This window comes from Myxocyprinus asiaticus, chromosome 14 (assembly GCF_019703515.2).
Source record: "Myxocyprinus asiaticus isolate MX2 ecotype Aquarium Trade chromosome 14, UBuf_Myxa_2, whole genome shotgun sequence".
Lineage (NCBI taxonomy): Eukaryota > Metazoa > Chordata > Actinopteri > Cypriniformes > Catostomidae > Myxocyprinus > Myxocyprinus asiaticus.
In genome coordinates, this window is record NC_059357.1 from 5,904,144 (window position 1) to 5,930,546 (window position 26,403).

Sequence of the window (26,403 nt, forward strand, 5' to 3'; positions counted from 1 at the left end):
GATCAGACTCGCATGAGACAGCATTCAGTGCACGTACCCCGGTGAACAAGACAAACCCTGAGCGCTTTCTTTCTGCTTTTCTTCTACTCTGTCCATGGGATTGTACTGTACTGCCACTTCATGACGACCTTCTTCTTGAAGATCCACTTTGAGCTGCTTGGACTCCAATACTGAACTTATATCAAGTGTATGAAGCTCTCAGAAGTTGTTATAGCCTAATTTATTAATAATAACTTTATTGCATTGGAATTTATCATTGAATTTGAATATACACAAGGGGGTCAGTCTTTGGATTGGATAGTCATGAAGAATTTTTGCAAGTTAAATCACCTTTGAGATTCAGTTGGACCAGGACTTTGAGTGGATCACTACCAGCTTCCATCAGTTTGGGTTGTCCCATGTAGACTTGAGCTGGTGGTTTGGGTCATTTAAAGGGAGATCTCTTCAAGGTATGGTTCTGGACTCCTTGCGATCAGGAGCGACTCCAAGGCTCCTACAGTCTTCATATTTCTTATTGGGTGTAAAACTGACATTGGAAGGAGATGAGAACCATATTCTTCTGGTTTCTGCTCATCATTTCGCCCCTTCTGCTGGCAACTGCTGAGGTAAAGTGGCAAAGATTTCACAAAAGCTTGCTAGGAATACACAGAACGTTGCTATAACCAAAACCATAAGTCTTAAATTATGGATTTGGACACATTGGAGCAGAAAATTCAGGTGCAGTCATTCATAATGTTGAAATCAGTGTTATTATTGTGCAATTTCATCTCCAGTATATTGATGTAATACTCTAATTTCGCTTATGGGATTATGATCTGAGTTCCACACCATGCTTTGTGTTTTTATGGCATCAACTCTGCATTTCAAATGGGCCAGTCCCATTGGATTCATATAAGATTCAAGTTGATATTTTTTAAAACTAATATTCTACCAATGTTAGACCAGAATTTCAGACGTGCATGCATTATGAACAATTGTGGCTGCGGATGAACATGTGATAAAGCTCTGTGGAACATTTAAAGAGTTTGTTTAACCTATATATGCTATTAATAGATCAACATTTGAAGACAAGTTTTCGGAGTTGGAAATAATTATGTTATATCGGTTTTGCGCACTGATGCACCTGTGTGAGCGCAACGCGCAGCGACACACTTCAAAGTCACTCAAAACGCACTGCGTCATAATGCATGGCGCCATGTCATAATGTATTTCTTAAATTCATTAACGGATTTCCTTTTACCTCTTTTTGTGTGTATGTGTGTCGCTAGAAGGAATTCCCAATACCACAAGAGTTCATAGACAGACTGTCGCACAGCGAAATCAACAGCATCAGCGACCTCCAGCGGCTACTGGAGGTAAATTCCCCAGGTAAATTGTGCTCATTGTCTTTTTGACACCTCTGTGGACTTTGCTCAATAACTAATCTCATGTGCTATATGGCTTGGCTGTTTACAGGTGTTTATTTTAGTTGCTGTGGTATAAGTGTCTAGGGTATATCCCACAAAGTAATGAAGCTGCGTTTTATGAGTGGCACAAAACAATTTAAATTTATTGTTTATGCTGGCCAGTAGGTAGAGAGTCATGAATAGTTCTTCACAGATTGTTTCTGTTTTCATAGCAATACGTGTATCTTACTGTATGTCACAGCCAACTGGAAGATTTGCTGCAGCCAAGGTTTCCTATACTTAAGTTGTCCGCAGGTGGTTTCATTTGCCCACTATCATTTCATTTACAGGCAAATTACCACAAGCACAATGTAATTACACAAACAAAAAACACAAGAGATTGTAATTTAGGGTATGAGCGTAACCAATCTGGTTTCTGTGGTGAGACCATAGGTGTGATGGGTGTGCAAGGGGGACGGGGTGAACGTGAAAATAATTAATGATAAGAGAGTGTCTGCACATGTCATAAATACATGCTTCCACTGCAGAATGGATGTTTGGTTTAAAGTCCTCGGGGCATTTAATGGTGGAACACGAGTGTTTTTGACTTCCTCTGTGCTAACAGTAAAAATACATGAGGAAAGTATGGTTTGCAGGTAGTGCAAGGTTGAAATTTCTCTTGAGAAATCCAACAATGCTAGCTAGCTAGCTAGCCTATACAATCTTTAAACTCCAAGCTTTTTTAAACATCTTGTTTTCCTACTTCTACTGTCTTCTGGGTCTTCTTCACCCTCTTTTAGTTTGGATAATATTACAGGGATCACTAACACAAGCTGTCTCCATGTTCACTTGAGCTGGTATTTACACAGGCACTCGTAATATATCAAATGCAGGGTTTCCTTTGAAGCTTTCGTTGAAAACTGACCAAAACTACTGCCCCTGTGACACTTGTGCTTTATGGTTATTTGGTCTTTTTGGCTCTATTATTGGTTAGAACTGGTGGGCATACCAAGCAATAAGGTAAAAACACAGCACTGTGTTATGATCATATGTAAAATAGTTCAAATAGTTATTTTTACATACTACTGTATGTGCTCATAATGGAATTAAAATGAGAGAAAATTCTTAGATAGTACTGTAGTAATCTAATTATTATTGGTCTCTACATAAATCAGGCTGTCCGACAGACACCCAAAGACTAGTAAAAGATGACCGATGCCAGTGATGGTGTATTTTCAGATCTTTGTTGCTGTAATCAACAGCACTTGAAAGTCAGGGCAGACTGTTGAAATGTCAGTCAAAGAGGAAAAAAAAGAGATAGCAGACTTAAAAGTGATGTGTCGAAATAGGCTACTTTCTCCTATCCTAGATTAATATGCAGAGACAGCTTTAAGGAAACTATTCCTACTGTAGTTTGATTTGACGCAGGACATTGACATGTTGGTACCGAATGTTTCAGTACCCTGACTTCAACCCCAGTCTGCCGAGTTACTGACAAGTGGCATCTCCCATCAGACATTTTTGCCTCAATTCAAATGTGTTTATCTTTGGTGCGACTGATGGCGTGTTGTGTCAGTTGCCTCAGTAACACGGGTTCTGGTTGTATGGAAACCAGGAAGTAATTTCGTTCACTAGGCATGTAACGATACACAAATTTCACGATACGATACAATGCATAGCCTCACGATACGATAAAATACGCTACAAGCACCAACAAATGTTTCGCTCAAACATATTCATTGACATAGACATTGTAAATAAAAAGCAGAGCTCTGAGTAACTTAAACAACAGCACTACATTTATTTTGTTTGATTGTTGAAAAAAACTAATATGAAGTCACAATTTTCATGTTTTTCTTGAGAAAATAAGTTTGCCTACACTCTAGTCATTTATATCTGAATAGCACTTTTCACAATACACATAGGAAAATCATGCCTTGTTGTCTGAAAGCCCCCAGTGAACGAGCTGAAGTGACTGTATCAAGGAAAAAACTCCTTTCAATGTTATTTAGTGGTAAAAAAAAAAATTATACAAAAACTTCAAGAAAACTCTAAAGTAACCTGACCTCTGGTTTTACGATGTATGTACATAATCCAGTATTATTTAGCGGCTTGAGCAAAAACAGATCGGCACACGTATTTTAATTTTTTTGCCCTCTTCCCCCCATTTTACTTTGTATGTAAACTTTACCGCCATTATTACTGGCTTATAACATGTGCACAAGTGTTGTTCTCAAAGCTGTTCACATTTAGACGTTTTTTGATAGTTGTGACTCATAACTTATGAGCGTCTTGCTGTGCATGTCATGCTCTGTGTCGGCTGGGAGAGGCGGCTGTTAAATTTATTGCTGCTGTTTCTGCATCACAAATCCACCGATTTGCGCGATTATGTCAGCGTAAATAAAATGACATGTTTGATGTACTGTAGCACCAGGTCATGACACCATTGTTTGGCAAATTCGACAAGCTGTACCGCTACAGTACAATCTAATTGCCATTTGCCATTGATCTTCTTGCCTATGTACTGTGTATTGTTCTGTGTTGCTCAGTGCCACCTCTCCAGGGAAGAGCTCGTTCCACAGCTCTCAATATTGCGCTGCTTGGTTTTAATTATACTGTAATGTGTTTGTTTATGTATCGTACGATACAAATGGTATTGTATAGTGAGCGTTGTATCGTACTATATAATACGATGCAATATTTTGTACACCCCTAGCTTTCACATAATCAATAATGGCCGCAATTCGGAGGTTGCATTTTCTTTCAAAGATTACATTGTTTCTTCACTTGTGGTTAGGTTTAGGGTTGGACTTTGGGTTAGGGGGTAGTTAGTCTCAGACTGCCCACAGTCCGTTCTCTAACCCTCTAATGCACATAGCACACAAAATTGGAAAAAGCTTTCTGGAACCACTCGGTGCAAACCTTATTGGCTGGTTTGATGGAACCTTCGCAAGAAGAACAACACAGGACTTTTCATTAGTCCGCCTGAAAACAGTCCTGTTCACATGGTTCCGCATCGAGACAATGAGCGCTTTTGACAACAAAATAATCTCTCAGATTTGTGTAAGTTTGCCAGGTTAGTGACATCAAACCTTTTAAAGATATTCAAAGGCATTTAGCAGATTTCTTTCCCCCATGTCTGTCTTTTATTATGGTATGATAAATCTTGGATAACCCCACCCCTTAATGGCATGTAATGATAAAACCGACTGTGACTGATTGCTCTGCATATCAGTTAGAGGGCTTTTCCTGTCTAATTGGGAGATTCTTGGCCAATTAAAGCTGTTATAGATTCCAGACCTTTGCCTTTTAGTCAGAGATCTGGCTACGTGAGACTAATATGAATTTGTCTTCACTGTACAACATCATTTACAACTACAAACAACTCGCTTTCGGCACCCCCCTGTGGACATTTCACTGAAAAAAATGGAGCTCACACATGTATATTCGTTCAAAAACTGTTCCCACTTTGGCTACTTGGGGCAGTGGTTAGAATTTTAGAGAAGCATAGACTGATTTTAGCTGAAGAAATTTCGACCTACTGTTGCCTAATTCACAGTGAGATCAGTCAGTGTCTCAATTGAAGATTGGGGGAGTGTTCTGGAACTTGTTTTGAAACAGTCATTATTTTTGCAATTCCATATGGTGACGGAATTACACACTTCAGCTTTCCCTGCTACTTACGTTCTAAGCAAAGGTCTAACTATGTATTCCTTGTTTAAATCGATTACTTACAGGAGTAAATAACTGTGAAAGGTTTTTAGGTCTATATTACTGTTGTTCTCAGGATAAGATCGAAAGCTGCCTCTACATTGCTCAGTTAACATCAATGTTGTTTTGTGCGATCATTGATATCATTGCAATGAGTGTTTATGCAGTTATCAACGGTTTCCTGTTTTCCATTCTGATTAGTCTCATTTGGGAAGCAATAATGGACTGTTATCCCTCAGATCAGAGCGCTAACCTTGTCAACTATCCATATGAGGAGAGTATGATGAGCGGAGGAAGGCACAGATAGGGATCTCCTGCTAATGGACGGATAATTAGAGGTCATGAAAGCAGTGACAGTGATTTAGGGAGGAAACGGTGTCTCTCTTTCAGTGAGGTCATCGCGCGTGACCTCTCTGCTCACCTGGAACAGGCTGCACTTGTTCTACGCTGCCCCGAACCCTTTTAACTTATCTCCGTCCATCTGTCTGCCTCTCCTGTCGCCCAGCGCTTTCACAGCACAGATGGTGGGACCTTCATTTCTTGGATGAAAGGACAGCTGTCAATCCATGAAGAAGGACTAATGCTGTCCTTTGTAATTTGTTCAGAGAAAGCACTCACAGTTAGAGACGAAGGAAAGGTATAGTTGAAAGCAGTTCATGAGTGACATGTAAAATGAAGAGGGTTTTTGTTGATGGTAGCCTAGTGGTTAAGATCTGCACTGGTAATGCAAAGATTATAAGTTCCGACTCAGTAATTTACACAGTCACTGGAAGAATGCTTTCATCAGCATAGTGCAATTGTGAGGAAGGTGCATAAAGCCATGTAGCTTCAGGTACTGTAGATTGGCCCTGTAATTAAAACAAGTACAAGGTAATGTGGATAAAAATCACCTGCCAAATAATACTTCATGAAAATGTGTCTGTTTCAAAGTGAGCAATGGATTTAAACGAATAGCTAAGCCAAAAATTATAAATCTTTCATCATTTACAGTACTCATTTTGCAGAATATTTACAGCTGCTTTTTTCCAATGAATGAAAGCATACTGTATAGTGTAGTGATTGATATATCACCTAGGCTGATTAATCTAATGATATGTGGCAGTATTGTCATTGACTGATAATAACTCTGCATGCTTGGCCGATTAATAAAAAGTGCTAGTTCCCCCTTGTGTCAGATTTGGTTAATAAAATTGTGGACATTTTCAGTGTAAATATTATGTAAAATGAGTTGTTTACACAGCAAAAGATAAATAAATAAAATAAAATGTTTTATATATATATATATACAGTACTGTGCAAAAGTCTTAGGCACATAAGATGTTTCACAAAAGCATTTGTCTTAAGATGGTTATTTATATTTTCAGCTTTAGTGTGTCAATAGGAAATATAAATGTTAGACTCCCAAACATTACTTTTGCAAATAGAAAAGATTAGAATAGAAGAACAGGGAGCCCTGCAACAGATGTTATGGCCCCTACAGAGCCCCCCACTGAACATCGTATCAGTCTGAGATTACATAAAGAGACAGAAGCAATTGAGACAGCCTAAATAGATTGAAGAACTGTGGAGAATTCTCCAAGAAGCTTAAAACATCCTATCTGCCAACAACCAAGAAAAACTGTCCAGGTGTACCTAAGAGAATTGGTGCTGTTTTGAAGGCAAAGGTGGTCACACCGAATATTGATTTAACTTTTTTATGTTTACTGGACTTTGTATGACATTAAGTGATAAATGAAAACTATTTATGTCATTATTTTTGAAGACATCCTCACTATGCAACATTTTTCACAAGTGCCTAAAACTTTTGCACAGTACTGTGTATATATATATGTATATATATATATATATATATATATATATATATATATATATATATATATATACTGTATATATATTTTTTTCTTGCCTGAATATTTTTGCCTTGTGTTTCAGTAAAAATATCTAAAAATTAAAAAAAAGAAAAGAAAAAAAAAAGATCTATTTATTTGAGAAGCAAAAGGATTCTTTTTTGTCTTGTTTTCAGTGAAATCTAATGAAATGTACTGACATGTATGCCTATAACAAGAAAAAAAAGTGTATTTTTCTTAATCCATTACAAATTTGTTTTTTTTTCCTTGTTGTTTTAAGCATAAATGGCACCAAATTTTGCTAGATTTCTCAGAAAACAAAACGTAATATGTCATTCTGCTTCTCAAATAATTTTGTCTTGTCTTAAGGATTTTTAGGTATTTTTATCGGAAAATAAGACAAAGATACTCAGCATGTGTATGTACTATATAGCCATTGGCCACTCTTATCTCTACATATAGATATAATTCGACCACTAACATAGTGACCAGAGGCCATCGATCTCCAAAAAAGGACAAAAAAACACTAAGCACCATAAAGGTTGTCCATACTTTTCATGTGCTATATTCCAAATCCCAATTTTCCCTTCTGCCGGAGCTCTAAAAATCACATTTGTGGTTGCACACACAAGTTTGGAACGAAATGAGGGCGAGTTAATGTTCACAAAAGGTTTTGGGTGAACTATACCTTTATGTGCACTTTGACAGTAGCACTGTTTCCAAATAATAATTTTGTGTTGTTGAGTTTGCGAGAACAAAGTTCTTAAGTTTGACATAATAACATGAGTTGAGTTTTGATCTGAACATGAGATAAGGTGTGTTTTGCAGGATCAAATACTGAACTCTCTTTTTCTATCTCTCTCTCTGTGGGTCAATGCTTCGTCTTTGAGTCTGAAAAACAACTTAAAAACAAAGGCTTTCCATTTGGTGGGAAAGATGAGACGAGCTAGAGACATAAAACAGAGTAGGACTTTTGTTTACATGTCACTTGTGTTTCCTGCTTCAGAACTGTGTGTGGTCATGCAGTCTTTGAAATTCAGAGGGTGTGTTTGGGTGCTCTCTCTCTCTCTCTCTCTCTCTCTCTCTCTCTCTCTCTCTCTCTCTCTGCATTGCTGAAGGACCCACCCTCATCGTTCAGCACTGGGGGCAGATCTTCTGACAAGTTTGATGTTTAACTTCAGTATATGCCTGGTTAAACTAAACAGAACTAAAATATCTCATAGAACAATGTCAGATAAAGATTGTAATAGTGGTTGTAACTGATTTCCTTCATGATTTTATCTCTCTTGAATTAAATAATTAGACATATCATTTTATTATATCATATACTTTATTTATCTTGATAAGTCACTTAATACTAATATTTGCTAAGGCAGTCTCTATTAGCATTACTAATACTTGAGGCTAGGATATACGGTACGTCTCGCACACATCCGAGCACTCTAGCCTTTCAAAGTATACTCTTTTCACTGCGAACCTTTAAGGATGCATTCAGTGCATGCACACTACGACTACTTTCCGATTCTCTTTAGTACAGTCAAAAGACTGTTTAGAAAAACTGGGCTGCATGCGGACAGTTCACGCATATTGTGTTAATGACGAAATGTGTGTCATGTGCACTGTGCGCAAGATGAACCTGCATGTGGAAAACCGAAGTGTACTTTGGCTTTAGGGTTTATTTGAGCAACCCCCTTGCACTAAGGTGCTTAACTCATATGTCGTTTGTGTTATAAACTTGAATGATACTTCAAATTGTGTGGCTTCTTGAGGAAAGTGTGAAATTCCTTTTGTAAGCAATCACTAATGATTTTTGTCTTGCTGACAATAAAACGCAAAAAAATCCCTTCGATGTACATTTATGGCAAGATGCATAGACAACTTTTAAATGTACTTACTTGTTAGGAATTTATTTTATTTTGGACTTTAATGAAATTCACATGGAACGCGTGTTATTTTTGGATAACAGATGGGACACGCTTCAACTTTTATATGAACCGTGAATTGTTTAAACAGTACTACAAACACAGTGCTGTAAACATAATAACTAAACTGATTTTGTATAAAGTGACCTATAGCCCATCCTCATCTTTACACAGTGCAAAATGGTTTTCTTACTCATTCGTGCCAGTGACAAAACCATTGTAGAAGTTGTCAGAAGTTCATATATGTTCTCTGTACATGTCAGTTGTACATAAGACATAAATACAATCTTGGCAAGCATATCCAGGCCCAATATGACATAGTTCCTCCAGAAATCCATCATGGTGAATTTCCAATTAAGCTAGTATAAAGCCACCATTGTTTGTCAAGAAATGAGTTTCTGCATACTTCTGCAGAAGGAAATTATTGCATGCTTTGGTGTAGCCATTCAGCAGCAATGTAATTTCGCCTCTATAGGCTGCAGGGCATCCAGCGAAAACTTTGAATAGCCTCATTGTGGCATGTTAGCTTTAAAGGGGAAAACATGATTTCTATCTTTTTGCTATGTCACATGAAAGTAACATGGAGAACCTGTGTTTTGATGAGGTCCTGGAAATGAGGTGATTGAGGAGGTCAAACAGAGACACCATCAGAAAAACCATCACCCATATCGGACAGAATCCTCAGATCTGAAGAGTCACCAGCTGTCCCACAGACGGAAAAGGAGTGTTGGTAAGACTTGCTATTTCCAAAATGATCTAAAACGGATAGTTCCGTCTATTAAATCTGATTGGATGACACATGTTTGTGGCCGTTGTAAATAAATAGCCATACAAGCATGTGACCGCACATCAGATGAACTCTGTATTAATATGCCAGGTTGCTTGTTAATGGATTATTGGCCAGAAATTGGCACTTCCAATGTAAGTGCCTCGCTGTAACCTTTTTTAAGAAAAGGAGGGCAGAGTCGAATTTATGTTTTTGTTTTTGTGGTAATCAACCGTCACAAATGCTGTCGATCGAGCTTAACTTGTAATGAACCTGGAATATTCCTTTAAGCATTTCATTGACAGGTAGGTTGTGAACTGTCAAAATACTGTATACAGTATATAATATCAGCTCTGATAACGTACATACTGTATGCCCATACAAACACTTCAACTCACCCAATAGTAGTATAGTCAAAGTTTTATGTTACATAAACAACAGGTTGGTGCGAATCCAATATCGAGTGCATAAAAAGCAGAGACGTCAGTTTTATTTAGGAAATCACAATGACTGGAGAGTGTTTCTTTATTTGATTATACATGAGAGTATTTTGATTGGTGGTACATTCGAGGTCACAAACGTATCTGAGCCAGGAAATTCCAAGCATTCAGAGTTCATGTCACAACTCGTTGAATTGAACACAGCTCAGACTGGCACACTGAGTGCACTGACATTCACTCTTCCTTCCCCTTTCAATCAATGTGTGTGTGTTGGGATATTTTGGCCCATCTGTACCTCCCAATCACTCGGGCACACACAGAAAACTTTTCAGGGCTCAGAATAGCTGTGAGCCATTTTTGTTACAACTGTTGCTCTCAAAGCGTCTAAACCTCGGGATCGAACGGCTATCTCGCCGCTGCGGTCTCTCTTATTTTTGGCTAAGTAAATATGGAGCCTCACAGATATTTAAAACCCTCTTTAATATTTGCCACTCATGCAGTTGTAAGGGGCCTTTTAGTTTGGCATCAGCTACACAGAAACACATGGACAAAGAGGCAATTTTGTCTTGCTTCGATTATATAACCCAAAATAAACTCTTACAAAAAGTACTGTGGCAGTACCATGCGATGTATCAAATGGTAATGCCAAGGTACTGAATAATTACCATGGTGTGGCAAGCTCCTTCAAAGAATAACATGATACTGTCATGGTACATATCCAAAAAAACATTGGCTCGACTAATGGCGTGTGTTTGGCATGGGACTATCTGTTTGACTATCTGGGGTGGGAAAAAGGTTTGTAAGTAGTAATTATTTTTGCAATTCTGTTTGGTGACACTAATGATGCACTTCAACTCCACATCTTCTAAATATTTTTTTTTTTCAATTTAATTGAAGTAATTAAGGACTCTCATGAATTTACAATATTCATGGTCCTTGATTGTAATTGATTCATTTATTTCATGCATAATGACACTCCCTCATTTATTGTGTCCAGTAGAGGAGGCAGTGCCTGCCATGTGCAAGACACGGACTGTGATCTACGAGATCCCTCGCAGTCAAGTGGATCCCACCGCTGCAAACTTCCTAATATGGCCTCCGTGTGTGGAGGTGAAACGCTGCACAGGCTGCTGCAACACCGGCAACATGCGCTGTCACCCCTCCAAAAAACACCACCGCACAGTTAAGGTAGGACCTCTCCATCGATGTTATGTTCCAGTAATATCATTTAAAGATGCCATTACTCTTACACAGAGATGATACCGCAGTGTTTACACTATCTATTGTGTCATTGTATCCAGATGTACAGTAAACTATCAAATTTGTTCTCAAATAAGCCAATATTTGTAAGCATTCAGCCAAATATATAGGCTGTGAATATAGGTAAAAGCCAAGAATTCATCTCCGATAGTAACCAGGACATTTCTTTAAACATTTGAGAACAATTGAATAATGCAGTTCTGTATTAGACACAATTGGTAAACTAAAAATGACCTAGTCCTAGTGGATACTGTGCGTCATATGGTAACATATGATATACATGCAGACATATATCTGAAAAAACTCCAGCCTTCCTACTGGAGTTGAAAATCGAGCCCACAATGATGCACTATAGACATTAATGTCACATCCATCCAAAGCAACGGCCACTTCAGTACTACACTGATCTAACGGCACAGCCACTTCGTTATCACAGTCGTTCATAGCCACACATTTTACAGTCACACCTACTTGACAAAGAGAGGCTATGTTCGAAATGGTATACTAGCATACCGCTTACTGCATACAGTAAAGCATATTGCAATAGAATGCCACCGTTAAGTTTCCGGAAGTAAAAATCACATTAATTTTCTCCGTAGGCTAAATGATTTATAAAGCTTTAAATGCAGACCTGCTGTGAGTTCTGAGGTTGTTAATTGATTGTATGTGCTTCTGCTGAAGCCATAAATCTTTTAAAAAAAAATGTTTAATAGAGGAATTCCTGGTTTAGAACAATATTATCTATGTTGCCAAAGAGCTAAGATCCACCAATCAGAGAATTGTGGCAAACAAAGTGCGGCAAAAGCAGTGACCGCCCACTCCCATGACGTACTGTGAATGACGCAATCCAGACAGTCTCTTGATCGGTCTCTACACTCTCAAACTACTTATATATTTGTATATGGGCCCTATTTTAAGAGAGCTAGGGCTAAGCGCAGCTATATCCTTAAGTCATACACGCAAAGTGTGTGGGCATGGCCAGGAAGTTTTGATATTTTCGTGCAAGCATGCAGTAAGTCTAGGCCCAAGTGGGTTTGGCGAAATTACGTGCACAATGCACTAATGGGCTGGGTCAAGTGCAGTTTAATTCTGAGGTTCTTCTCCGGCACCTTCTGTGTCCTATTATATAGTCCATTCCCTGTCAAGCACCAGCGATATTAACACCACATTCATAAAAACTTGACAGTGTAAATGGACTGTATGCAATGAACTAGAAGAATAGAGATATGGATTTATGTTCTTTTGTGCATTAACTGTTAATCCCTTAATTAATTAATCCCTGTTGAATGTCAGGCATTTTCTATGACAGTGACAATGTGTCAGGATTTGGATTTACACTTCATTAAATTATAGAGAATGTGAGTATTATTAATCATTTTCATCTACTGACACAAATTATGGGTAGTGTGAACAGTGATTGTATCGGCACATACTTCACTTCTACGGGTCGATTTTGATTAATTGAATTCATTTATTAAAACATGAAAAAATGTAACCCAAAATATTTCTAAATTCAAATCACGCTTCAAACGAAATGAAATTTTTATCAAAATATTAGCGCAAAAATGAGCGCTATCTCGCAAATTGGATAAGACATTGTGCACGGTCATAGCGCGTAGCAAAATAGAGGCCTATATCTGAATATTTTGCTATAAAATTCAAATATATTATTTTAATACTTAAATCAATAGGTTTATATTTTCATAAAGTTTTTAATTTGATTTCGTCATTCGCAATGCTTCATAGGATTGTCTTTTGTCCGATTTGCAAAAACTTCAAATCAAAGTTTGTAATGTTGTGATTCACCTCGGAGCTGGCTGGTTTGGTTCATGGTTTAGAACTCTTTTAGTGGATGGGCACTGTTGTGCTCTATTGTTGTTTTATATATTAATATTTTATATTTATATATCATATTTTGGCAAATTAAATGGGTCATCTGGGAAGTCTATGCATACAGAAACCTTACTATATTCTGCACAAAATTGACTATATTCTGCACAGACACATTGCTTATACTTTTGTACTGACAAAAGGCAGAAGACTCTATTTGCTCATCTCTGTTACTATAGGTCAATGTTTAGCTGTCTTGTTTACATTAAGAGCTGCTGCTGGGATTGCTCTGGAAAATGTATATATACTCTATATACTTTCTTAGTCTTTACTATGGTGCTTCTGACATACTGTAGATGCCTGGAGGAACCATAGAGCACTTTTTTATTTTATTTTATTATTTATTTGTTTGTTTAATTTTTGTATTCCCTGGTTTTCTGAATGGCTGTTCAGTTAATCCCATTGAGCTCTATCCAATTTTTCAGCATAAAATGAATAAAAAATGTTAGTCTTGTATGATTTTCCAGCACAGAGTACAGGGATGAGACCAGAATATATTATATGTGTTTCTTTCCAGCTGTGAGGTTATATATTTGAGCAAATTTTCTTCAGAGATTTATTTACCCTTCTCTCGGTTTTTCCTTCTCATCGTAAAAAAGGAGCAGACCTGCACAGCCTACTGCTGTTCAGAGGCGAGATATAAAAAAGATAGACTGTAAATAGGACTCGATGCATGGGGAATGTGTGTGTGTGTGTGTTTGACCAGATCTCTGCTGTACTTTGGTTCATTGCAGTGATAAGCTCGTCTCAAAGGAGACACTGCTGGGTGTGGAACATAACACCGGATAATGAGAATACCAACACTTTCTCACACACACTCTCTGTCTGTCTAAAATTACTTCCATTAGTGCAAATCAGGTTGATTCAGTCCTATTAAAATACTTGAGTAAAAATAAAACCATTCAATTTAAATATGACATGAAGCTAATTTTTAAAGTTACCTGACAAATAATTTTTCGTCATACTGTATCAATTTTGATAATATCTATCTATCTGTCTGTCTGTCTGTGTCTATCTAGCTATCGTCTGTCTATGTTTCAACTTTTAACAGTCTTCTAATCTTTCTCCACCTTGCCTCATGTGTTTTTTTTTTTTTTTTTGCAGTCCTTGTACTTTTATCTTTCTTTATGTTTTCTCTGGCATTTAGTCAAGCTCTGTCTACCTCTCTCTCTCTGTCTGTCATTGTAGTGATTGAGCTGTTATGTAAAGTGAAACAGGAGTTAATGGCTGCTCTTGTTATTACACACATAGCATATTCCTCTGATGGATTCTGTCCACTTGCTAGCCATCTTGGCAGCTCCCCAGGACGATTATTTTCTAGTCATGCAAGTAGAGCTCCTATTTAAATGTTAAATGAATAGTTGACCCTAAAATGATCATTCTCATCATTTACTCACCCTCATGCCATCTCAAACTTGTATGACTTTCTTCCTAATGCGGAACACAAACAACAATTTTTTAATGGAAACATGATGTGTGCTTCTCCATACAATGCAAGTGAATGGGGTCCAAAACGTTCAAGCTCCAAAAAGGACATAAAGGCAGCATAAATGTCATCCATACGACTCGAGTGGTTTAATCTATGTCATCTGAAGTGATATTATTGGTTTTGGGTGAGAAACAGACCAAAATGTAACTCCTTTTGCACTATACACTCACTGAGCACTTTATTAGGAACACTATGGTCCTAATAAAGTGCCCGACGTGGTCTTTTGCTGTTGTAGCCCATCCACCTCAAGGTTCGACGTGTTGTGCATTCTGAGATGCTGTTCTGCTCATTACAATTTTACAGAATGGTTACCTGAGTTTCTGTAGCCTTTCTGTCAGCTGGAACCAGTCTGGCCATTCTCTGTTGACCTCTCTCATCAACAAGGCATTTCCATCTGCAGAACTGCCGCTCACTGGATGTTTTTGGCACCATTCCTAGCAAACTCTAGAGACTGTTATGCGTGAAAATCCCAGGAGATCAGCAGTTACAGAAATACTCAAGCCATCTTGTCTGGCACCAACAATCATGCCATGGTCGAAATCACTGAGATCACTTTTTGTCCTCATTTTGATGGTTGATATGAACTGAAGCTCCTGTCCCGTATCTGGATGATTTTATGCATTGCATTGGTGCCACATGATTGCCTGATTAGATAATTGCATGAATAAGTAGGTGTACAGTTGTTCCCAATAAAGTGCTCAGTAAGTGTAAATCTAGATGTGCTCTTCGCATGCGTCAAGAGCGAGAAAGTGTAATCAAGCTTCAAAACATGATCGTGCCAAGGAGACTGCAGATGGAAAGATTCATAGTAAAAAGCAGCATTTTTGCTTTCAGTGTGGATGGAAATTACAAATTGCTGGAAATTGCTGAAAAATGTGTTATGACTTGGTGTGCATGCTCATCCTGGCGACTGTAAAAGATTAGGTTCCATTGCTACAGGAGCGATATTTAGCATAGCATTTTCTCCCATTCTTTTTCAATGTGTGGTCTGTCTCAGTTTCACCTTATGTCCCCTTTCACTCTTGCTCTTTCTTTGCTGTCTTACTGCTATACAGTACTGATGGTTTTCCCTGAACTGCTATGCTGCAGTGGGTGTCTGGTTATGTGCCATGCTCAAACACACACACACACGCACACACACACTTGCATGCAAACATAATCACACATTACTACAACAGGTGCTGCAGTAGAGTGCTGGGGGTGGGGAAAGGAGTTGGACCCTAGACAGAATAAACCTAATTTTACAGTGAGGAGACTCTGATCTGACCTGCAGTGTGTGAGAAAAACAAACACAAAATAGACACTATTTTACAGTTCATCCAGTATCTACGATAGACTGTAATGCCACATTGTAAAGAGAGTTGAAAGGGGTTGAACTTGATTTTCCTTGCTCTATTGAAATAAGAGTTTGATGTATTATGTAGATATCATCTAATGTTCACAATGCAAGGCTCTCTTCCCAGTCCACCCAGACACGCTGCAAAAATGGATCATTCAGAAATTGTCACGGTACTGAAGTTACAACCATAAGCACAAGAACATATGATCATCCACATTTATCAATGCTTAGTCAGTATTCAGCCCCTTGGTGGGCTGTTATTACTCATATCACATTTGAAAAGTTAAGCCAATCATAAAGATCATTTACATACAGAAGTCTTAAAGATACAGAAGCAAAAACAACATGCTTACCAAGGGTCAGAGGAAAATGGTCATGAAAAAATGTATTAAGACTGTTTTTGGTTCAAGAAACTGTGACAAAAGTGTATAATATGGCCCATAAAAATATCTGATATTTTTTAATCCAAACCTACGCAGTAAATGCCACGAGATAAGTACTTTTTAATCTCTCTTTTTATATATATATATATATTCATTATACTTAATACATTAAATCAGAAGCGAATGATATTAAGTGTCTGCAAAAGTTTTTTTATGTGGTTTGCTCTGAGGATTTGAGGTGTCATATCTTTATCTCCATCTTGGGACCAGGTGTGTACCTTAACTCAACCTGAGCAAATGTTTTCCATTTCCTCTTCATGAAACAAGGCATTAGTGGTTTCTTGAAGCAGGAACTTCTCGATAGGTCCTTCACTGGCAGCTGAGAGCGTGCAAGTGTCGTTTATTTTATTTTCATCGCTAGTTAATCGGACTGCTAAAGTTACTAAATCTGGCACACCGCTGTTCATTCCTAATGAAGAGACTAACTGAGGATATTCCTGATTTGGAATGTTTGCGAGCGCTATTAAAATGATTCCACTCGGGTGTAAGAATACAGCATGTGATGTGGTTTAAAAGGCAAGTGTTTATGTGTTTGGATGAGCCAAATTTGGATTTCTGCTTTAGAGGTTAGTATGAAGGGAAATGAGACATGGTTTACACTAGCACTGGAGGCATGAGGTGTTTTAAGAATGTTGATTTTGGCCGTTAAAGAGCCTCAAATGACCCGGCGAGTGAGGACACGGGCCTCTGCTCTGACGCAAACACTGAGGAAACACAAATAGAGCTAGAATTGAATGAAAGTGGTGTTAATATAAAATATTAAACTATAGAGGCAGAATCTTGCAAAAGAGCCTATTGTATCAGAGTGGAAAGGCTGATGTCGTTGACAAAGTGAATTAGTTGTGTTGTTCAGGGATAAAGCTGTGTTAACAGTGTCTCGCATATCTGGTTTTGCTTTCATCTGTCCATGAAGTTGACAAAGGGATATAGTCTATAAATTGACAAAGGGATATAACTGACAAAGGGATGTAGTCTATAAATACACATCAAAGGATCTCTCACATAAGATGTGCACCAACAGAACGAGGTGAGAAATAGGATTACCCCTTGTCTTTGCTTAACCTTGGATACCAATGATTTGGCTTGCTCTCTATTAGGCCAGCATTGGGGGGGATTGAAGACATGTAGTAATATAAAGCACTAATTCTCCAAACTTGTGCTATAACACCCGATAACGCTATAAAACCTCTATTAAAAAGGTGTCAAGTCAAATATACAAACTTTAACCAATTATTCATACATTCCGAAAAATGGATAAACATTTATTGAAACATTTATACAAATAGATTTATGATCATAAAATATATAACATATGAAAACTGCCCTTGTGAAAACTTGAGCTCCTGAAATAGTAGCATATAAAGAGTATATTAAAGTATTAGCTAGTATTAGTTATGTTATGGTTTTATGGTGTTGTTAATTGTTTTAGGGGCTGTTATAAATGTTCCGTGTCTTTGACAGTTGATTGGTGATCAGCTCAATTCACGCAGCTCAAGTTTAAATTAAAATCATTTGATAATCGTCATAATCATCTTTTTCTTGTGGTCTATGTTATCATTGATGAAACGAAAAAACCCTTACCATTTTCGTCATTACTTTAAGCTAGAATGCAGACCTCAGCACCCCTACTTACCGTGGCTATGGCATAGTCTGCGGGGACTGTCTGCATGCGGCCCAGATATTCTCAACACGCGGACAGTCCTCGTCTGTGCAGCATGTGCCTGCTGTCGACTGTACTAAAAGAGTATCACAAAGCAGTTGTACTGTACATGCATCGAACACGTTCGTATTCGCTCGCGGTCAAAAGAGTATACTTTGAAAGGCAATGCGAGCGACCAGGTGTGATCCAATCTGGAACACAGGAATATGAAGTCCTTTACAAATAAGGAACATAACAAGCAATTTGTCATGCAAAAGCCAACAATATCTGAGTATCGCACTGCCAAGTTTCAAGAATAACTAGAGTTGTACAGAAGGTCAAGTTCTGTACTAATCTACCTTACTTTAGCTTGGTGAAGGGATGCTGGATGAATTGTCGCAGTGGTAAGCAGCCGTTTATATATGCCATTACATACAGCAGGCATCTTTCGTTAGAACTCCAGTTCTTTGCACCAAGCATTGCAATACACTTAATGAAGCCTTTTAAAGATAGACTACATTTTGATAGGCTGTGTGTTAACCTCAGTCGGCATTCATTTTATCTTAATTTGTAGTGTGGTGTTGGCGTAGTGGGCTAAAGCATGGAACTGGTAAGTGAGTATGTGGGTAAGTGCATGTGTGAAGTCCTGACGTGTTCACGCTAGACTGAAACAGAGCAGAAGGTTGTCAGTTCAATCCCCACAGCCACCACCATTGTGTCATTGAGCAAGGCATTAACATCAGGTCGCTCTAGGAGGATTGTTCCTTTAATAATGGGGTGCTGGGTTTGGATCAGATGTCATACCATTAGTGCGCTGTGATTGGATTTTGCAGGGCGTTCGTTGCGCTGTAAAGCATGGTGGTTTATAAACAGCACTTGCTGGGCCTCCTAAGGAGTATGGGGCTTTTTAGAAATCACATTTGAGTATGTGGGTAAGTGTATGTGTGAAGTCCTGACGTGTTCACTCTAGACTGAAACAGAGCAGAAGGTTGCCAGTTCGATCCACACAGCCACCATCATTGTGTCACTGAGCAAGGCATTAACCTCAGATTGCTCCAGGGGGATTGCTCCTGTAATAAGTGTACTGTAAGTTGCTTTGGATAAAATCGTCTGCCAAATGCATAAATGTAAATCTGAATGCAAATGAGATGTTGATTTTCACCCCTCTTTTTTCAAAGAAGAGAAAAATACACTTGAAAAGAATGATGTTATATATCCCCAAAATGGCTTGAAATGCCAGGAAAAATATGATTTCACTCCCTCCCTCTCATTCTCTTTCTTGTTTATTTGTCTGTATGTGGTGGAGTGTAATTGCCGTCATATGTATAATTTAGTGTTCTTTCTATCTTTTCAGCTCTAAGCTCTCTGCTGGCGTTAAGGGACATTTTTAAAAGGGCTATGACAGGAAAGGCACAGATTAGATCAACTTTTGCTACTTATCTCAGTGATTGTCTGAGTGCCAGTATGTAAGTACATGTGTTTTACGACAACGATTTCACCCATACGCTTTCTGTAACTCTAGACAAGCAGGTCATGAGATAAACGTCTCCCTTATTTCTCCCCCTCCCAGCATCACTCGTTCTTGTCAGAGTTTAAAAGAGCCTGAGTTGTTCAGGCCTCTCTTTGTCACGCGCTGAATAAGAATGCTTGTTCCTCATACCCTTCTTTCTTTCGGGTTACCCCACCAGTCTTCTCGTCACCATTGGGCCCTGCGTTTTGCCCCCGGAACCCCCACTCTTTCAGCGGCTGTTTCGCCTCGCCGTTTTGTGGTCAAATTTTCCCACTGACAGATGTGCAGCAAAACTCTGTCTCCTGTGCCGCATATTCATTTTCTTTTGTCCACATGTTAATTACCCATGATGCACCTCACATTTTTTGTCTTGAATGTTCCTGATGCCTGTTCTTTCTCTCACCCTTTCTTTTTCAGCCTTTCTTGTGGAGAAATCCCAATGCCAATTATCCCAAACCTGGACAATAGTCCTTAAAGAGCGCAAGGCGAGTCAGAGGGGGTTGGGGTGGATTTCTAGAATCAGGCTCTTACTCTCTCTGTTATGGGGTGCTGGGATTGGATCAGATGTCATACCATTAGTGCACTGTGCTTGGATTTTGCAGGGCTTTCGTTGCACTGTAAAGCATGGTGGTTTATAAATAGCACTTGCTGGGCCTCCTAAGGAGTATGGGGCTTTTTAGAAATCACATTTGAGTATGTGGGTAAGAGTATGTGTGAAGTCCTGAGGTGTTCACGCTAGACTGAAACAGAGCTGATGATTAAATTGAATTTGAATAGAAATATTAGGGTGGGGGCAGAAAAGTAGGGTGCAAAGGGGTCCTAGGGCCCTTCTTTCATATTATGACCCTTTCCTGAACCCCTTACCCACCCCCGACACTTTGCAAGCCCCTCTGAGTCTTTCTCACCCTTCATCCTCAGTCGCAGAACATTCTTGCACGCCAAGGGCTGTTTTAGACTTGGCTCTGTAAATATAACCAAGCGCAAGAATGTCCAAGTGGAGGGAGAGGTGGGCGGCAGACAGTGGGACAGAGGTAGAAACCAGTAACAGCAACTCCGAGCCCCAACTAGCCTCTCAATTTATCCCCACCTGCATTTTCGCATTCTCTACGTTTGCGTATATTTTTGTGGAAGTTTCCGAATTAGTGTTTCATCATATGTTCCATAATGTTAACCAATATTTGCACTTGTACCATAGACAAAGAGGTTTTTATTTGCTCTCTCTGAATGATGCACTGGAGTATGCGATTCTGTTTTAGTTTGGATTTGAAGGTTGTGACAGATCCACATTGCGTGCATTGATTTGTGAGTGCAAAGGAAAGTTTCTGTTGTATCAGTGTCATAGCACTAAAGAACATTCATCCAGAACTGGTAGAAGCCGAAAGTGAACAAAGTGTCTATATTAATCTGTGTTGTTCATTCATAAGGGTGTATACAGGCAGTTCAGGTCATTTCAGTGCAGTAATAGATGCAGCCAGAAAGCTTCCGTAGCAAAAAAGCAGAGACCTTGTCCTTGATAATTCTTCAGCTAAAACGGAAGAATTAACTCCACCAAACTCTCCCTTTTCCTTCTTTTCCTTGAAGTTGCGGAGGCCTTAACCCATCCCAATTAAACCCCTCACTTTGAGCCCAGTTAACCAATCTCATCCATTGTTGGTGTTGGAATCTTTAACTCTTGCCAGCCTTAACCAGAACAGAAGCTGCAGACTAAAATAAATTAACTTTAGCAGATTAGAGTAACCAGTGGTAAAATAGTTAAATAAAACCCAATTACCTAAAGTCCACCTCAAACTAAGTGCCTAACCAGATGATCCTCCTTCATTAAAACCACCACTGCCTTTTCCATCCTGGATGGTAAAGAAATGTTTTCATAAATGGTTTGCTTCTAACCTGGTACTCACCTAACCCCAGTAAAAGAAACTTTCTTTACCCCAACCCACAAAACCAAACTTTTACAAAGTTAAATCTTTATTTCCCTGCTTAAAAGACCCACATATATCAGCATTGACTTCACAGAGTAAGGGGGAAAATAGATGCCTGCATAGTATTAAAGTTAGCACAATTAGATGTGAGTCAAACCCTGTATAAGGCTCTATAGTTATTTTGAGTTTAGTTTTGTGCAGTGGGGCGTTAACTGTGGAACATGTAACTGTTTTGGGCTTATGGCCCAGAAATTGTTCTGCTGAGTTTTCCATTGTTGCATATGAATAAAAAGTTGGCAGTGTTAGCTATTTAGCTGAGCAAACTGAGCATGTGGTACCCTAACATTAAGAAAATTAAGAATCTATGATGCTAAAACACAAAATGAATAGTACCCCTTACAAGAAAATATAGTGGTTGTTCCACAGCAATGGTATCATATGGTAATACCATGGTGCGAAATATACCACAGTACTAAACTTTACAATATTCATGTTCCATCATATTTACATGGTACTTCATGGTGATTCGCATTATTATGGAACGTATCTAAAAAGCACAGTATTACAATGGTACATGACGAAAAAGATGGTATTACTACAGTATATGTCCTAAAATACTTAATTGGCAATTTTTTGTGTGTAATGAATCACATTTTAAAATAGAGAATGAAGGAATAAAATTAGCATAATCTCTATGGGGCCTTTCAAATGCGTTCTTGCGGTAAAAAAAAAGAAAAGCTAGATTCAATGCAATGAGTGGAACAGATTGCAATTGCCTCAAGGCATGTTTTTGTAGTTGAAGTTCTTTTAACTTGTTAAGGCATCTTAAAAACATAGTGCAATGTTCGAACACGTACCTCTAGTGTACGTTTACATGGAAAAGCAATTTAAAACAGTGCAGGAACATTTTCAATGTGAAGGGCCCCTTATATTGTGTATGGCAGAGAGTATACAGGATACTAAAAGAAAACATTTGCAGTCCCCATTTGTCTGACGGCACTAACCAACACTAAGAAAATGAGACCCCTTTACTAACCTGATCTCTCTCTCTCCAGGTGGCAAAGGTAGAGTTCGCATCACGTAAGAAAGCAAAGTTGAAGGAGGTGCTCATCAGGTTAGAAGACCACCTGGAATGTGTGTGCACGTCACAGCATCACGTCATGGAACATGTGGAAGCAGACACAGGTATATATCTCTCACTCACACACAGAATGGCCTGATGTTTGAATGAATATTTGGCTATGGAGTGTGCACCCTGTGGCATTGTGCTGTCGGCAATGACAAACACACCTGTTGGCCAGTCTGCTATTGCCAAACGTCAATGCTTGTGTGAGCTCATGTTTTACTCCGTTGTCCATGTTGGAGCAATGATGCAATTGGGAGGATAAGAGAGACCACAGGCGTGTCGCTCTGTGTTTGCATGTGTTAGAAAGAAATCGAATGATAAAAGATGTGAAAGTTTATCTGAAGGTTCTTCTTCAGGTTCAGTCAGTCTGTCTGTCTGTCTGTCTGTCTGTTCTATCTATCTATCTGTCTATCTGTCTAAATCATCCGTTTGTCTTTTCTATCTATCTGTCTGTCTATCTATCTATCTATCTATCTATATATCTATCTATCTATCATCCCTCTGTCTGTCTTTTTTATCTATCTATCTATCTATCTATCTATCATCCCTCTGTCTGTCTTTTTATCTATCTATCTATCTATCTATCTATCTATCTATCATCCATCTGTCTGTCTTTTCTATCTATCTATCTATCATCCATCCGTCTGTCTTTTCTATCTATCTATCTGTCTATCATCCATCCGTCTGTCTTTTCTATCTATCTGTCTGTCTATCTATCTATCTATCTATCTATCTATCTATCTATCAATCTATCTATCATCCCTCTGTCTGTCTTTTTTATCTATCTATCTATCTATCTATCTATCTATCTATCTATCTATCTATCTATCTAAATCATCCGTCTATCTGTCTGTCCATCTATCATCCCTCTGTCTGTCTTTTTATCTATCTATCTATCTATCTATCTATCTATCTATCTATCTATCATCCCTCTGTCTGTCTTTTTTATCTATCTATCTATCTATCTATCTATCTATCTATCTATCTATCTATTATCCATCTGTCTGTCTTTTTTATCTATCTATCTATCTATCTATCTATCTATCTATCTATCTATCTATCTATCTATCTATCTATCATCCCTCTGTCTGTCTTTTTTATCTATCTATCTATCTATCTATCTGTCTAAATCATCCGTCTGTCTATCTGTCTGTCCATCTATCATCCATCTGTTTGTCTTTTCTATCTATCTGTCTGTCTGTCTGTCTGTCTGTCTGTCTATCTGTCTATCTATCTATCTATCTATCTATCTATCTATCTATCTATCTGTCTATCTGTCTGTCTGTCTGTCTGTCTGTCTATCTGTCTGTCTGTCTGTCTGTCTGTCTATCTGTCTGTCTGTCTGTCTGTTTGTCTGTCTCCACTGAACCACACTTTGTCCATCATCTGCTTGCACCCTTCCCCAAAGTTGTGTTTCCAGGCCCACGCAAAGTTAAAAATGGTAAAAAACGGAAACGCAGAAAGCAAGCAGTGGCAGCACAGATCAACAAGGATATTCAATAAAAGGCAAACATTTCCTATCCCTCAGCGGACCAAAATATCCTGCAGGTAGGAAAGTGGCAGAAAGAGAGAGCCTTCCAATCAGAATCACGCCACACTGAATGAGAGAGATGTTTGCACTGTGCTGTGTTGTCACTTTGCTGCATGTGTCACGGGAATGTCTGTCTGCTACCTACAGCCTATCAACAATTCACAAAATCAAAATGTTTCCACCAGGTTTATCGTGTAGCTCTGTTCCAAACCCTCGTGAGCTGCCTTGCCATCTACAGTGCATAAGCCTACAAAAGAAGCTACTGTACCATTTTTCAAGGCAGCATCCTAATACATAGCACACTCAAAGATTGTGTAAAATTGTCAATTTTGTAATTATACTGAACTAATTTTTATTGATACTTGTTCTCGATTTATCTGTCAGCTTGATTTGCCATTTTTCTTCCTTAGAATTGTGCCAAAATTAAATATCTTAGAAGCCAGCATAAGGTTGCTCCCTACATTTTGGAACAGCCTTTGCTTTAGAAGTGCACTTATGATGCCTTAAAATGCTGTGTAGGAACACAGCTCATTAGATTTTGGAATAGAGCATGTGTGTTTGCCATAATTTTTAGTGTATGTGGACAGGAAATGAAAATACATGTGGAATAATGGTTTGGTGAACTTGATCACAAAGATTGTTTCTTTCACATTATTCTTCCTTTCTTTCTTTAGTGTTCACTCTATGCCTAATAATAAACATTAGAATCACTGTGCGGTGGATATGTGTAACTCAAAAACAAATAGCATGTCTAACTAAGAAGTCATCACAATCACATTACTGAAATGGCACCAAATTCCACAGACAAGTGATTTGGATTGCTTGTTAACGTCTGTTATTGTTTTCTCCCTCTAGTGGACATGAGGTGAAACCACAATAAACAAGCCATTGAAGGACAACAGTGGTTATGTAGTGCTCCAGCAGCACTGGGACTTTGACCTCTGAACTCCGACCCTACTGACCCATTGCTGTTAAAAAAAAGAATAAAGATACTGTATCCAGAGGGACTTCATACAAACTCAAAGCCAAAGGTGCTTTTTACTCCTTGGAAGTGCTCTGTCAAACACTGAAGACAAACAAGATTGGAATTCAGTTAATTATTAAGTGGTCGTACACTGGGTGGAAGCAAAACTGAAATGGAAGATGTTTGCTTCGTTTCTCTGTTGTTCATATAATACGATTCTCGTAAAGGTCAAAGATGAGGAGAAAGCCTTTTGGAGAACACTTAAGTTTGTAGAGACTATAAACTTCACACGCTTGGGCTTGGAAGCACTCAAGAAAGACTATAGATGCCTATGAGAAATGGACTTGGCTATTTCGCGGGGCTCCAGTCATTCAAAACGAGGAAGAACATATAAAGGGATGTTTGGGAAAGCTCAAATGTGTTGTCATATAACCTTGCTAAATGGAAGATGCTTTTTTTTCTGTTGTTCTACATCCCTATCTTTGTCCTCTTGGGTCCAGAGCATTTATATTGTTATTTCCAATGTGCCTCTAGATCATTTTGTCCTTCTGAAGAGCTGAAACTGCCTGTCCATTAACAAAGAAAGACTTGAGTAAACAGAAGACAAAGTGTAATGCAGTAATTATGCCAGAATAAAGTATTTATGTATGCAATCTCTCTCTTTCTCACCCTCTCTGTCTCAGCAGGAGACCCTCACCCTATTCATCAGCATGATTTTCTCAAAATCTCATGTCATTGTCGCTCTTACTGTATTTAACAGCATATCTCAAAATGAGGTTTTTGTGTAGAAAATCTCCTTGATAGGAAGATGTGTTATGTAAGAGACAGTTATGTAAAGATGCTTTATTTTTGTTAAAATATATATTTATAATGTGTATGCAGAATCAAGCAGGATGTACTGTATGTTTATGTTTGTTTCCTTTTATTGTGGCGTAATGGTTGTATGATGGTAAGTGATGACCTATTGAGATGTCAAGAAGGAGTAAATAATACTACAGTATACCGTATCTGAAGCATAACTATTGCTCTAGGTCTGATGGTATCATTAGTCATAAGATGTTGGTTCATAATTACCTGTTATACACATAATAACACAATAACTAATGCAAACGCATACATACAGAGACTAAGATGACTCAGATAGCCAAAAAACAATTTCCTTGGGTATAAAGCTATGTAATAAATAAACAGATCTATACAAATAAAGAGTACATTTTATCAT

At 38.3% G+C, this 26,403-nt stretch overlaps 1 protein-coding gene across 4 annotated transcripts; it reads left to right on the forward strand.

The window, feature by feature from the left end:
- Positions 1–26,403, forward strand: pdgfab (platelet-derived growth factor alpha polypeptide b). 4 transcript variants are annotated; one of them, XM_051716923.1, is made up of 7 exons: positions 1–605; positions 1,269–1,368; positions 9,470–9,595; positions 11,072–11,259; positions 22,616–22,745; positions 24,095–24,234; positions 25,073–26,403. In XM_051716923.1, the coding sequence occupies exons 1-6, from the start codon at positions 543–545 to the stop codon at positions 24,187–24,189; spliced, it is 702 nt and encodes a 233-aa protein (XP_051572883.1). In that variant the 5' UTR covers positions 1–542; the 3' UTR covers positions 24,190–24,234; positions 25,073–26,403. The 4 variants fall into 4 exon arrangements, with proteins under 4 accessions (XP_051572883.1, XP_051572884.1, XP_051572882.1 ...); XM_051716924.1 differs by having other exon boundaries at positions 2–605; positions 1,272–1,368; positions 11,069–11,259; positions 25,073–26,402; XM_051716922.1 differs by having other exon boundaries at positions 4–605; positions 11,069–11,259; positions 25,073–26,401.

What these genes read in the sequence shown, in the direction of transcription:
- pdgfab (XM_051716922.1), top strand. Translation starts at nt 543, where the DNA reads ATGAGAACCATATTCTTCTGGTTTCTGCTCATCATTTCGCCCCTTCTG. An exon ending in CAGACGGAAAAGGAGTGTTG is followed by an intron (nt 9,596 to 11,068) that starts GTAAGACTTGCT and finishes TATTGTGTCCAG; the next exon opens with TAGAGGAGGCAGTGCCTGCC. An exon ending in AACACCACCGCACAGTTAAG is followed by an intron (nt 11,260 to 22,615) that starts GTAGGACCTCTC and finishes CTCTCTCTCCAG; the next exon opens with GTGGCAAAGGTAGAGTTCGC.